The sequence below is a fragment of the Poecilia formosa genome, unplaced genomic scaffold, assembly GCF_000485575.1.
Source record: "Poecilia formosa unplaced genomic scaffold, Poecilia_formosa-5.1.2 Scaffold130, whole genome shotgun sequence".
Classification (NCBI taxonomy): Eukaryota; Metazoa; Chordata; class Actinopteri; order Cyprinodontiformes; family Poeciliidae; genus Poecilia; species Poecilia formosa.
This window is the reverse complement of record NW_006800069.1, coordinates 633,045-645,554: the sequence shown is the minus strand read 5'-3', so window position 1 is coordinate 645,554 and position 12,510 is coordinate 633,045. Positions and strand designations below refer to the sequence as shown.

The following is a 12,510-nucleotide window of genomic DNA, read 5'->3' as shown; positions in this document are numbered from 1 at the left end:
AAAGAAAAAGTAGGGAGGGAAGTATAGGTGGGGGATAAAATGGAGAAGAAAACAAAAAAAAAAAACATAGGGGAATCATTACCTCATGCAGTGGCAATGTGTCAACAAAAAAAACAACAACAAAAAAAACCACACAACAGAAACAAACAAGCAAACGCGTGTGACATCGACAGGAAATGGCAGCAGTGACTGAACGATGAGAAAACATGTCCGACTCTTGAAGGCGGAGCAGGCATGCTGTGGAAACACTTAAAGTGACACTGAAATCCAGAAATTCACCTCTACGGGACGCAACACGTCGACTTGTTGGGACACAGATAAACAACGTCATGTCCTTCTCGCAACCAGCCAGTTGGCTTTCATATGAGATTATTCAGCAAACACTTTGATTAAAGGGGCAGTGTTATGTAAAATCAATTTTCTTTTTAGCGCTACATCATGTTATTCCCTCATCATAAACATACTTAGAGTGCTGCTTTGATTCTTTCAGGCATGTTTGAGAAATCTTTTAATCTCCATGGAAACAATTCAGCTGCGCAAAACGCCTGGATGGACCTAGCTCCGCCTTCGAGACAAAACTCCTCCTCCCGGCTGCAGTTTCAGAGCTTCTGCATTACAGAAAAGCCCTCCCCCTTTATGCCTCCACTCAGCTCCTTTAGACTAGCCAACAGCAATTAGCAAACATCAGCTGAGCTCATTATACGAGCTACTTCTCAGAGCAACACTGGTAAAAACGTTGTTAAAGGCGGAGCTTCAGAAAGATTAGGAGGTGTTCAATTACAAAGTCAATTTTCATTTAAATCATATTTGCATTTTTATAAATGAGGTTGACACAGTTTGGAAAATACATAATACTGCCCCTTTAACACTAAACTGAAGTGGTAAATCTAAGATAAATATGCTATAGGTTCTGGTATTTATAAAATAAGTGTCTTTTTGGAATATCATGATGCTAATTCAGCAAATATTTTGTTGAGAACGTGTAAAGCTAGCCTTTTCCTTTCTGTGCGCACAGAGCCGAGGAGACCAAACTCTGCAGATGTTTTTGGAACGACCAACAGGGACGTGGAGCTGAGCTCATTTTAGCCACGAGAGTTATGGATGTTTTTGAGTGTCGGGAGCTTGATGGCGCACAGCTGTCTGCTTCGTGTGTCCTGCTAGAACTCTGCTTGATGAACTCGGGTGACCTGCAGTGATACGACTCCACAGACGCATTAAATGAACTGTAACTAATCCCTCCCCACAATCCATTACTTTGACTTTCACATTTCTTTTTCTCTACCCTCTTTGTCCAGCAGATAGCCTCTTTGGCTCTTAGGGAATAGCCACATGTTGAGCAGAAATGTGTTTTTCCTTATTTACTATTCAGGTATTGCAATATTTACTCAACTGTAAGAAACATATCTAATGGTTTTACAGCGAGGACTCAATTAAAACCAATAACTCAGAGTTCTGCATTCTGACAACCTACATTCTCACAAAACAGAATCCAACACATTTATGATTAATGGAAAAATTGACATCTGTTTTACAAATGAATACTGATCTCTTTGCTGGCGCTTTGACTGAAGGTGGCGCTGTGTTGAAATGCTTCTAGCACCTTGATAAAATGGGTTGTAGTAATTCTCAATTTTATTTTGTTCTAAACAAGTTGTACATGTATATGTACTTTGCATTTTCTTTATTATTTTTGTATAAAGAGTTGCACAAATTTAACTTCATAATTTGAATCTAAGCCCGTGTGCTTATTTCCTAATAGAAATTCACATTGTAATCTCTTAATGCACTAAACAAAATATTTTTCCTTCTCCATAAATATCCAGTTTAGGAGAACACCTATCGGTCGACATGTCATTTTAAGACAGTCTGTTGTGTTGTGAGAATTGTAACTCTTCAGCATCATAACGCCTCCATGGAAATGGGTTTCTTATCCATCTGTAGCTACTTCATTTCCCATCATGCTGTCAATTTGCGTATATAAAATCTACACAAAATGTCCGCTGTACCACCAGCTGATGCTTTAGGTCTTCTAAGTCAATGCATCAGATGAAAACACATTTATTGAGGGGAAAAAAACGTATTGTAGATTAAAATTTGCTCCTTCACACTAGAGACGTTAAATCTAAAAACGAAGCAACTCATCATTTATTCCCTTTCCTACATATATATATATATATATTTTTTTTTTTTAATGTCTGTAGCCGTCTGGTGAAGTCCTTAAAACGCAATCATAAAAAGACAAAGACGTTTAAATGGGAACGTTTCCCCATTCTGTGTCTGAAATGCACGTCGGCTTCCCGTTTAAACTACGGAGACGAAACGGGGCACAGTGGAGAGAGAGGGAGAGAAGGAAAGAGGGAAAGAGGGATGATCTGTGGGCGCCGGGGGAAGGAGACCCACTCGGGTATCCATCTTTGTCAGAGGGAGAAAAGAGGAGCGAGGCAGAGGAGAGGATTAGGCGGAGGGAGCTAACAGAGCGCCTAACCACGTCCTCCATCTTATGGTTATTTTTGGTCTATATATATATATATTTATGTGTGTGTGCGTGTATGTGTGTGTATTAAATGTGGGGGCAGAGGGGCAAGTCGGGGATGGCTTGGTTCAGCAAAGCTGAGTGAGCAGAACTGCAGCCGCCGTGTGAAAAATGAACATATTAAAGTAACGTTTGAGAACATCTGGGTTAGGAGAGCTGGATTATAACAATCTACATACAGCTAGGAGATTTACAGACAGTGATTTAGAATTAAGAATCTAAAGAAACAAACCAAAAAACCCTGAAAAGCGAACCTGTTTAAATTCCAGATCGAGTATTGGTGACAATGTGCCCGATCCAGAAGAGATTTATTCAGCCTAACTTTATGCTTTATTGTTTATTTTACATTATATTTAGCATTCAAACGGTTCACTTTCTGAACCATTCAAAAAAGGTTTGTTAGTTTTTACATGTTTGACCAAGAAAGTCATATTGTTTTCACTCATATTGTTTTCACTCGTATCGTAACGTATTGTTTTAGTCAGTTTTAAGTTTGTTATTTATTTCACACTGGTTGTTATTCTGCACTAACTGAGCCAAATGAAAGTTGTTTTTACATGTTTGATCAAGTCTCTGAAGCTATCGGTGCATTCAAGTCTGCAGAGTTGGCAAATAAATGTCTAATTTAGCACGTTTTTTTTTTTTAAAAAAGAAACTTTTTAAGTCATATCAGCATTGCTTCTTTCTGAATCGGATCGATATCAGCTGACGCTAAATCTGTATCGGAAGTGGATAAAGAGAATCTGTGCGTCCCTCTCTGCGGGTTCGTCTGTGTGCTCGTGTACCTCAGCCACTTTGAGGAACTCCGACAGCTTTGTCATCCTGTAAAGAAATTTCTTGTAGATGTCCAGAGCGTCTTTACACTGGTTCTTCTTCATGTCAAAGTATTTCTCTACAGGAGAAAAAACAAACAGACAGTCAAGAAAGATTAAAACTGAGCAAAAATGAAAAGGTTTTTACATAAAAAAGAGACGAAACGCTAAGAGCTTCTATGCGTGTGTTGCTGGTGTTTACATATCTGTTAGACAGCAGCATCAGCATGACTGAACACATGGCCAGTTACCCTAAATTACATATCCTCCAGTAATAAAGGTGTCATTACAATAACCCATTACACCACTGAATGCTACATTGCCCTGCAAAAGCAGTCGTACTTATGCTGCAACCGCAAACTTTAATGTCGTTTATTTGGATTTTATGTGACAGACTCGACAGAAGGTACCATATAATTGTGAGGTAGGAGGAAAAGGGCTGAACGATTGCCTTTTTTTTTTTCCCCCTTCAAGAAAGAAAATCTTAACCATGAATACGCTTTGATCCAGATCATTATATTGTAGCCGTATCTGGCTGGATGTTTAGGTGAACCTTTTACAGCCTCCGTCCATCTTGCCCATCAGTTGAGATCAGCTTCCCTTTCGTGAGCCTCTTTGTTACAGTCCGTAGGTTTATCGAGTGAAATCTCCCCCCAAAAAAGACACCAAAGTTTGTAGTTGTAGCTTCAAACTAAGAAAATGTGGAAAAAGAATGAATATGTTTGGTTTGAACACATCACCGTCCAACAGAGAGAAAGTTTCTTTAGTTAAAAAAGCTCAGAGGATTTTAGATATGGTTAAGGTGGAAACGATTAATCGTGATTAATCGTGTTTTTACTGATTTAGTAATCGATTAATCATAAAAAAAAAAAAAAAAGGTCCAATTGCTGAAAGAACGGTAATTACGTTAACAGCAATTAAGTCAAAACTACTAAATTTCCTTTTAGGCACCTTTTCCTATTCAAGTATTAATTGGTTAATACAAAAATAGTAACAACCAGATCTGCCCTGCGCTGTTTAGAAGTATTTATTTAGCTACAGATGCATCCTTTGATGAAGCGATCACTAAAGGAATACTACGTTGTTGCATTTTAGGCAATAAAATGTTTTTTTTTTTTATTAAAAAAGGAATTGAATTATTTATTTGCATCTTTAAATGTATTTCTAATATTGTATAAAAAAGGCTTATGTGAAAAATCTGTGTAATTTGCTAATTTTTGCCCAATTAAACATCATTTTGTCAATCAATAGAATTGTTTTTTGTTGATTAATTATGCTACATTCAATTATCCATCAAATAATTGATTACTTGGCAGAATTATCGTTCTATCGATTAATCGACAGACTCATTGTTTACTAAAATGATTGTTAGTTGTATCCCTGTGTTTTTCATGTACACTGAATCAGTTTAACTCTTAATGTGTAGCAGCTTTTCTGGAAAGTGTCCCCCAGATATAGACCATATACCACAGAAATATGGGATACTTCTCAGGCAGCGCTGCCTGAAGGCAGATTTCTGAGATCGACGTGTGGGAGGGGTTGCAGAGATTTCTCCAGATTATGAAGCGCAGATGACGAAACCCTGAAAATCTTTTAAAAAATTTTTAACTGGGAAGCATAACTTCAACATGATTGGACGACTTTTCAACAGGCTGAACTTATTTAAAAAGATCCAGAACCTCTGGGAGGATTGACAGCAGATAATTTGACAAACTACTATGACAATTTCCATTAGCGTGAAATGTTTTGTATGAAAGGGACGTGTGCTACCCAACAGGTTGATGACTCCTTCATTGTACGCAGCAAAGAGCCTTATGGAGTCTTTGAAGAGCAGCATGAAGGCCGAGTTGATCACTCCGTTGGTCAGCTCATTAGGATTGGCCTGCCGGGAGGAGAGAGAGAGAGAGAGAGAGAGAGAGAGAAGATGAAGGTGCCATCTTCATCACATCACCAGACTGATCATGGAAGGATGAGATCAGCCACACAGAAAGATGGTTCACCAGATGAAACCTTTCCTCCCCAGGTTGGCTGTTGGAAACGATGTTTAAACATAAAAACAGCCACAGGCAGTTGGTGTGATCCCAACATTTCTATCAGTCTTTGAAGCTCCACACACGCCCTAAAACATGACCACTACGTCCACGGATCTCAAAGTTCTCGTTTCTGGCTCTGGTCGATTGCATCAGCAGATACCTGAAAGTCCAGCAGAGCGTCCAGCTGGTTCTGGATGATGGGCAGAGTCTTGATGAGCTTCTCTGCGTTCATGGTGCGCATCACGCCGTCGACGCTGACAAAACAGGAAGCACACGGTAACAGGTGAGAGCTTGAGGAGGAAACCTATGCAGACGTTGGTAGAAATGCGAGAGAGTAAACCAGAGGTTTCTCTCTAATCTTGTTGCCGACGGTGGCGAAAAGCTTGAAACTAACATCTGGGAACGCGCGTTACGGTAGAAAAAAAAATAACGAGACTTGGCTGTGAAGTCTGGCACAGGTCTTCCTGGTATGACCTTGTAGAAACATGTAGCCACTTATTTTTTAAACTGCAGCTTCCTCCAGCTTTTATTAACTCACATACAGTGGATGTCTTTCAGAGCTTGGAGGAAAAGAGGAGGTTCGCTTCCTGGCTGAGATCGTTAGCAATGATTAAGATTAGGACTCGGCGTGAAGGTTTGGTGGCCTCGTTTCAAAGCCGATTCAGCAGTACACAAACTTAGCTCCGTTTTCTTCATGTTTAATGGCGGACACTCTGAGCCCTTTGCTGCACTCATCAAAGTTGTGCTCTTGCAGCTATGTGTGGGCGACACATCAGTTTTATGAATTAATACATTTTGTTGGTTTTCGAAGGTTAAGATTTTGGAAAATCTGGATTTTTTTTTATCCACCAATGCCCTCCTTGGGTTTCCATAGTTCAGAGTGATGTCAGCACATCCAGGGCGGCCATCTTGTTTGACAAGCATGTTTTACCAATTCTGTTTATTAGGACGTTGAATTCAGGTCAACAAAGGTCCATTCAACTTTTTCTTTTGACTTACAAGAATGAAGCCATAACATTACAAGAATACAGTCGTATGGCAGTAAAGTTGAAATAATATGAGTAAAGTCCTAATATTACCAGAATAAGGTGGTAATTTTATGAGAACTCCAGCACAAAAAAATATCTTCATCTTATGAAGCTATAATTTGGTATCGGTTTTACAGGTAAGGAAATATTTAATCTTTAATACATCAACATCAAATTATTAGCAGCAGAACTTTGAAACAACTGAGCCAATGACTCTCATTAAAACAAGTTTTCATTTTGTAATTTTAAGACCTTCTGGTAAAATTCCACCTTTATTCTTCTTAAAGTACATCTTTATTCTCCAAATTGAACAATTAAAAGGTTTTGTAGCCTTGCCTTAATAATCAATCGTACAACTCAAAGAATGAATGACTGAAATAAAAACCACTTCTTGAAATAATTTTCTGTTATTTGCAATGACTATTTTAGAAAATAGAGAGGGGGAAAGAAATCAATTAAATTGGATCTGGTACGCAAAAAAATTTGATTTTACATATTGCCCTAACCCTACCTACAACATTGGAATCGTCCAACACAACCAAAACCATAAATAAATAAAATATTATTTATCACAATGTAAATTATTAAGCTCATTTTAAACATACCCTCTCTTCATCTTGGTGAAATCCACAGCCACCAGTCTGTAGGACATGGCCTTTTCGTTCAGGTAGCGACTATATCGCCTGATGAAGGTTGACATGTCGTAACCTGAAAGATCACACAGTTTTAAACCAACTTCATCCTTTTTGTCTTCACATCCTTTGATGTTTATCCATTCCATTTGTGAAAATATGAGACATAATTGCAAGGAGTTGTGACATTTGTGCAAAAATGAAAGGCTCTTACCTTGCAGAGCTCCCTTATCCAAGAAGTTGCTGAGGTTGAACAGAGTGTTTCTGGAGGCCAGGTACTGGATGAAACGCTGAAACGTTGAAGGACAAAACAGGAAGACGTCTTTAAACAAAGTGAACACTTGAGATTTGTTAAACCAAACCGAACTCAAACAGCTGCACATTCATTTATTTATGATTTGGGTTGAGGGGGAAAAAACCCAAAACATTGTTGAATACAACTGAGATCAGAATTCACAGTGATCAATCATTCATAGCCTCTAGAACCCTTGTTTATATAAATCTGTCTCCGCTGCTCCCGTCCCTCCAGAGCCAGTTTTAAACACAGCTTTGTTCGCTTTGACAGATCTGATGTCACTGAACAGGTGATGGAAGCGTTTTACATCCTATTTTCCCGACAATGTTTATCCCAGCATGTTGGCTGTGTTTTCTAGCATCTCCCCTTAAACCAGCAGCAGCCCTAAATTTCACTATTTGGCAATGCAGACAGATTTTCCCCACTTCTAAACAGAGAATTAATTGAACATATAGTTTGTACTTTTCAGTTGAAATAATTATGGACTATTTTTCAATTTAAGATTGTGTTAGCAGAGACATACTGGTCAGAGATTAGTAGCCAATTTAATCTACTTATATCAGACTTTTAACTTAACTATCTTAGCGGTAGTATTGTTAAGTGTAAACAGCTATTGCTGTAGAAATTTCTTTAAGAACCAAGATTCAGTCCAGGGTTTCTGGAGGTTTCACCAACTACAAGTTAAACCTTCTTATGAGTTTATGAATTTAAGACCTATATCAGGAGCTGCAAAAAAAGAAATGAACAGGACCAAAATGGACATTTCTAGGCTATTTTTGTGACTCCGGGTAGCAGCTTTGTGCTTCTCACATATAGTCATATGCTAACTGCTAATGGCTTTTTTCTTTGCTAGCTAGATAGCCAAATTCTAGCTGCTAATGGCTTGATTATTTGCTTGCTAGCTTATTAGCAGCTCGTTACAGGTAGCCTTAACCACCTTAAGTCACAGAACACAGTTAGTGAAGACGCTTGCGCACAACTCAAACCTTTGCCTGATATAAAAGTCCCATTAGAAAAAAATAACGATATAGAATATATAAGATTGAAGAGTCCTATCACTAAGAAATGCAAGACTTGTGATAAGCGTATTTATTTTCTTGAATTTAAGATGTTTTAAGGCCCTGATATTGGATAAATTTAAGACTATTTAAGGCTTTTAAGGATGCGGACATCCTGACCATCAGCATTTTCCATGAAAGAAAGAAGAAAACGGAGCATTAATGCAAGACCTTAGCGTAGTGTTCCTGTTATCTGCTAAAGCATCAATCCCTGCTTAAAAGTAGCCGCCTGAATGAAAAGCCCACATGGGGGCTGAGAAAATTGCTTCCTTTGAAATAGCTCCTTACATTTTCGACTTCTTTTCAAACGGCGAAAATAGTCAACTTTCAGTCTTCTTCTCTCCATAACAACTCTCAAATCAAAAAGCGTTGACTTCAGCACAAGCAGTCAGCGTTGATGTATGGGAGTTTCCATGTGGCCGGACCCGGGTCAGCACTAGCCAAGCTGAAGATTGTTCAATTGCAGTCGGTTGATTTCTCAAAGCACCTCATGTTTTTAGGGGGAAAAACTGAGAATAACACGGTAAACTGCTGTCTATGAGTCCCTGCAAATATATAAATCCTTCATGATACTGAGATGCTTAGCCAGATGAAACTCGGCTGAAAGACAGCTAAAGTGTACATTCTTTATAAGCCAGACTGTAGCGTTTTTCCATCTTTTCTCACACAGCACCTCAAGACCATAGTAGTTGATGAGGAAAATTTGTACAATTCTGCAACAATTTGAAGAATACAACTCCTATTTTAATTGTAGTGCAGTTAGATTTTAAATATCGTTTAGAAATCAAACCGGCAACAGGCCCAACTTGAACTTTAGACTGAAATGATTTAAGACGTAGCCTGGACTCTGTCTCTGAAGATTAATGACCGACTAGCATTTCATCTCTTGAGAGCATCTTCGCTACATCGTCCTCCTCACATCTCCGACCAGCAGAGCACTGTGGAATGGGTCTTGGCCGTCGTCCACAGCGATGGGAGCTCTGGCCTCGGGCTTCCAGAAAACCCGTCTTAAACTTTAAGGCGGACCACGTCCGGCTGACTTAAGATGATTTGAGAATTGCGCATTTGCCAGTTGCAAATCTGGCAGGGAACTAGCCCTCACTGACTGGTTGGAGGATGTAAGGACCATGTGTGTGTGTGTGTGTGTGTGTGTGTGCTTAAGAGCACAAAAAAATGCTTGAGGGCATGTATGTTGGAAATCAGCTGCACTGACTGTTCCAAGGCCTCTGGGATTGTTTAAAAAGGCAGAAAGAATGGGATTTTGTTCTTCTTTTCTTGTGTCTACGTACGTGCAGTCTGACAGAGAGGGGGAAAAGAAACCGATTCCACAAGCAGACGATAATTTAAAATTAAATACAACAGGGACGACTGGAGTGGAGGTTGCTATAAAAGCTGGGTGAACAAAAAAATGTTTGCTTTACCTCGGGGTTGACACCGCTCAATAATCGATAGGAGTGATGAAACGTAAAGGGATACGCTGTATGGATTTACAGAAGAGGTGATGTAAAATAAAGATGAAAAAAAAACTCCATCAAAACAAACGAAAAGTTTTAGCTTTAAAATTTAAGTGCGTATACCAGTCGTCGGTACAGCTGCCTTAAAAAATGAATCGACTAAGTCGAGACAAGCAACTGAAAACTAGACGATATATAGCCATAGCGAGTTAGCATGAGCCAAACTGGATTAAAGCAAATATTTAAATTTAAGAAACAGAAGCAATGACAATTTAATGTACAAATAGAAAAAGATACCTTTAGCTAGAAATAAATGGTGAAAATCCCAAACATTTCACAGTGGGGATATTCGTGGGGGCCGCAGCTGGCCACTAAGCTAAAATCTGTGAGTACTTGAGAATCCCTTTTAAAACGTCTATAACTACCTATTTTAAAAGTTCAAACCTCAAATATGCATTAATATGAACAATGGAAACAGTCTTGGCACCTCCGCAGAAGCTAACATCTATCGTCTTTCTCAGCTCTGCTCTACAGCCAATCAGCAAGGAAAATAAGAGCTGCTCTTGGATTGGCTCCTCTGCAGGATGCCAACAACTTTGTAGTTGGCAGCCATCTTGGTAGGTATCCGTAACTAACTGTCATGACAGTTGCTATGGAGTCGCTATGACAACAATGAACAAGCAACATTCTCTGTCTTGGGTCGAACCAGATAGCAGTAATTTTGTTGGTATATCTTTGTCAATATGCATTTCTTTTTGTTCGTCTGGAAGCCATGGTTCATCAACGCTTTCCAAGATGGCGGTTCAGTGGCGCGGATCACTTCCAGTTCACTAGCGTGTCCCGTAGCATTGATCCTTCCAAACTGCATTTTCTTTTAGATATCTCAGATATGCTCCAAGAAAAAAAAAACAAAATGAAGAATTTGAATTCGACTAGTTGAGGTTTGTCAACATCATCAATCATAGTTTATCGCTGTAAATCTCCCCCCACACTCATACCACATGATAACACCGAAAGATATTTTCAAAGTAAACTCAGAATATGAGGCTGCAGCTAAAAGAAATGCAGCTGCTTTATTATTGAACTCTGCCAACGGCTTGGCCTCTGGTGACGAAGCTCTGAGATTTCTCAGCTACTGTTTACTATTCTGGTGAAAGGCATGTCTTTCATTTACATCAACCTTTTTTCTGTATGTATGGATAGACACAAATAAGCCGCCATACCCTCCACCCCGTCCGTGTCCAGTAATCATTAGTGGTATGAATGTCCTTCACTAGAAATCTGCAGAAATAAAAGAACCTTTTAAAGTTTTTATGCTCAAAGCGAATTAGCAAATGTCAAGGTGCTCTAGAGCGGAGTGGTAGCAACGAACGAGAATCTTACCCGTTTAAATTCTGCATGTTTTTAGAGCAAGTTGCCATGGTGATGTTAACATTTAGCTCAGATCACGACTCTGCCCAGATCAAGCTTTACTAAGACATTTACATGGCTCTAGGCTCTGTATTGTTGCTTGTTAAATGACTGTCAAATTGCTGTTTTTTCAAAAAAAAAAAAAAAAAAAAAAAAAAAAGGGTTCAGCTTTTAAACTACCACACAGCAGCATGCGCTAATGTGCTTTGAATACTACAAGATTAGTGTGTCAGGACGAACCCCCAGTGAGGATGGAGAAGCTTAGAGATGGTCACAGATAAAAAGAAAAACCCGAGAAGAGTCAGAAATATTTAAAAGAAAAACTCGAGACTTCACAAGTTTGGATTTTCTGCCTCTTCTTGTGTGCTGACAGTTCTCTTCCTCATCAAAATCCCCATCCTATCTAACAAGAATCTGTATTTTCTCCCTTAGCATAGCGCACAAAGGCGGAGGCGCTGGGCGCGCACACACTACGCATGGATGTGGTTAAAAAGGAGAAAGTCTATAAAGGAGCACAGAGATGTGGAGGGGAAACACATAGGGAGACTCAGAAACCCGCTGAGCCCCAGATTATTCAGCAAAGGAGGAGAAGACGCACTTCTGAGAGGAGATTCAGATTTTTTTGAGAAAAGGGGTCTGAGAATAGAAGGGGAGCCAAAGCGGGAGACAAAAACAAGATGTACCGCGTCCTGGGGGTGAGGAGGCTGGGGGAGAAGGAGAAACAGGTCGGCTTGGCTTGTAAAATAATTCATGTTAGCATATTGGAGAACAACCTCATACATTATTGATGCGTGAAGATGCCTCTCCTTGCTTCAGCTGTGAAAAATAGTTATACATACAGCAGTGCTGCCAGCATCTAGCTTTTGACCAAATCTGCCTCTTATCCTAATTCTGTTTCAAAACTGCACAAGCTGGTAGCTACCATAGTAACTAACGTCACCTGTCGGAGGTTATAATGAGGGGAAGCCAAGGCCGTGCCGGAGCAGACCATTTCAGTGCTCAGTGATCTGAGAATAAACTGAGGCGTTCAATATGAATCTGAATTCTACGGCTGGTTTATGTTTAGGCCGTCTCCTCGTCTCCAGTCTTTTCAAAGGTCGAATCTGCCGATACTGACTGACCCAATTCTGATTTCTCTGTAAAAAAAAATGTAAATAAAAGATAACTTAAAATTAGAGGTGTGCCGATCGATTGGCCACCGATCATAATCGGCCGATTTCCGTGAAAAAGTGTATGATCGGTGACCGCCGATCAC

General features: G+C 39.5%; 1 protein-coding gene across 5 annotated transcripts in view; it reads right to left on the bottom strand.

The window, feature by feature from the left end:
- The window catches only part of LOC103144644 (phosphatidylinositol-binding clathrin assembly protein), a 99,619-nt gene that overhangs the window by 37,479 nt on the left and 49,630 nt on the right, over positions 1-12,510 (bottom strand). For all 5 annotated transcript variants that reach the window (XM_016676216.1, XM_016676217.1, XM_007561721.2 and 2 more), the window contains exons 3-7: positions 7,253-7,328; positions 7,012-7,114; positions 5,539-5,632; positions 5,116-5,227; positions 3,319-3,425 (exon numbers count right to left, since the gene is read on the bottom strand). In XM_016676216.1, the coding sequence (XP_016531702.1) occupies positions 3,319-3,425; positions 5,116-5,227; positions 5,539-5,632; positions 7,012-7,114; positions 7,253-7,328 (492 nt within the window). The remainder of the gene's footprint in view (positions 1-3,318; positions 3,426-5,115; positions 5,228-5,538; positions 5,633-7,011; positions 7,115-7,252; positions 7,329-12,510) is intronic.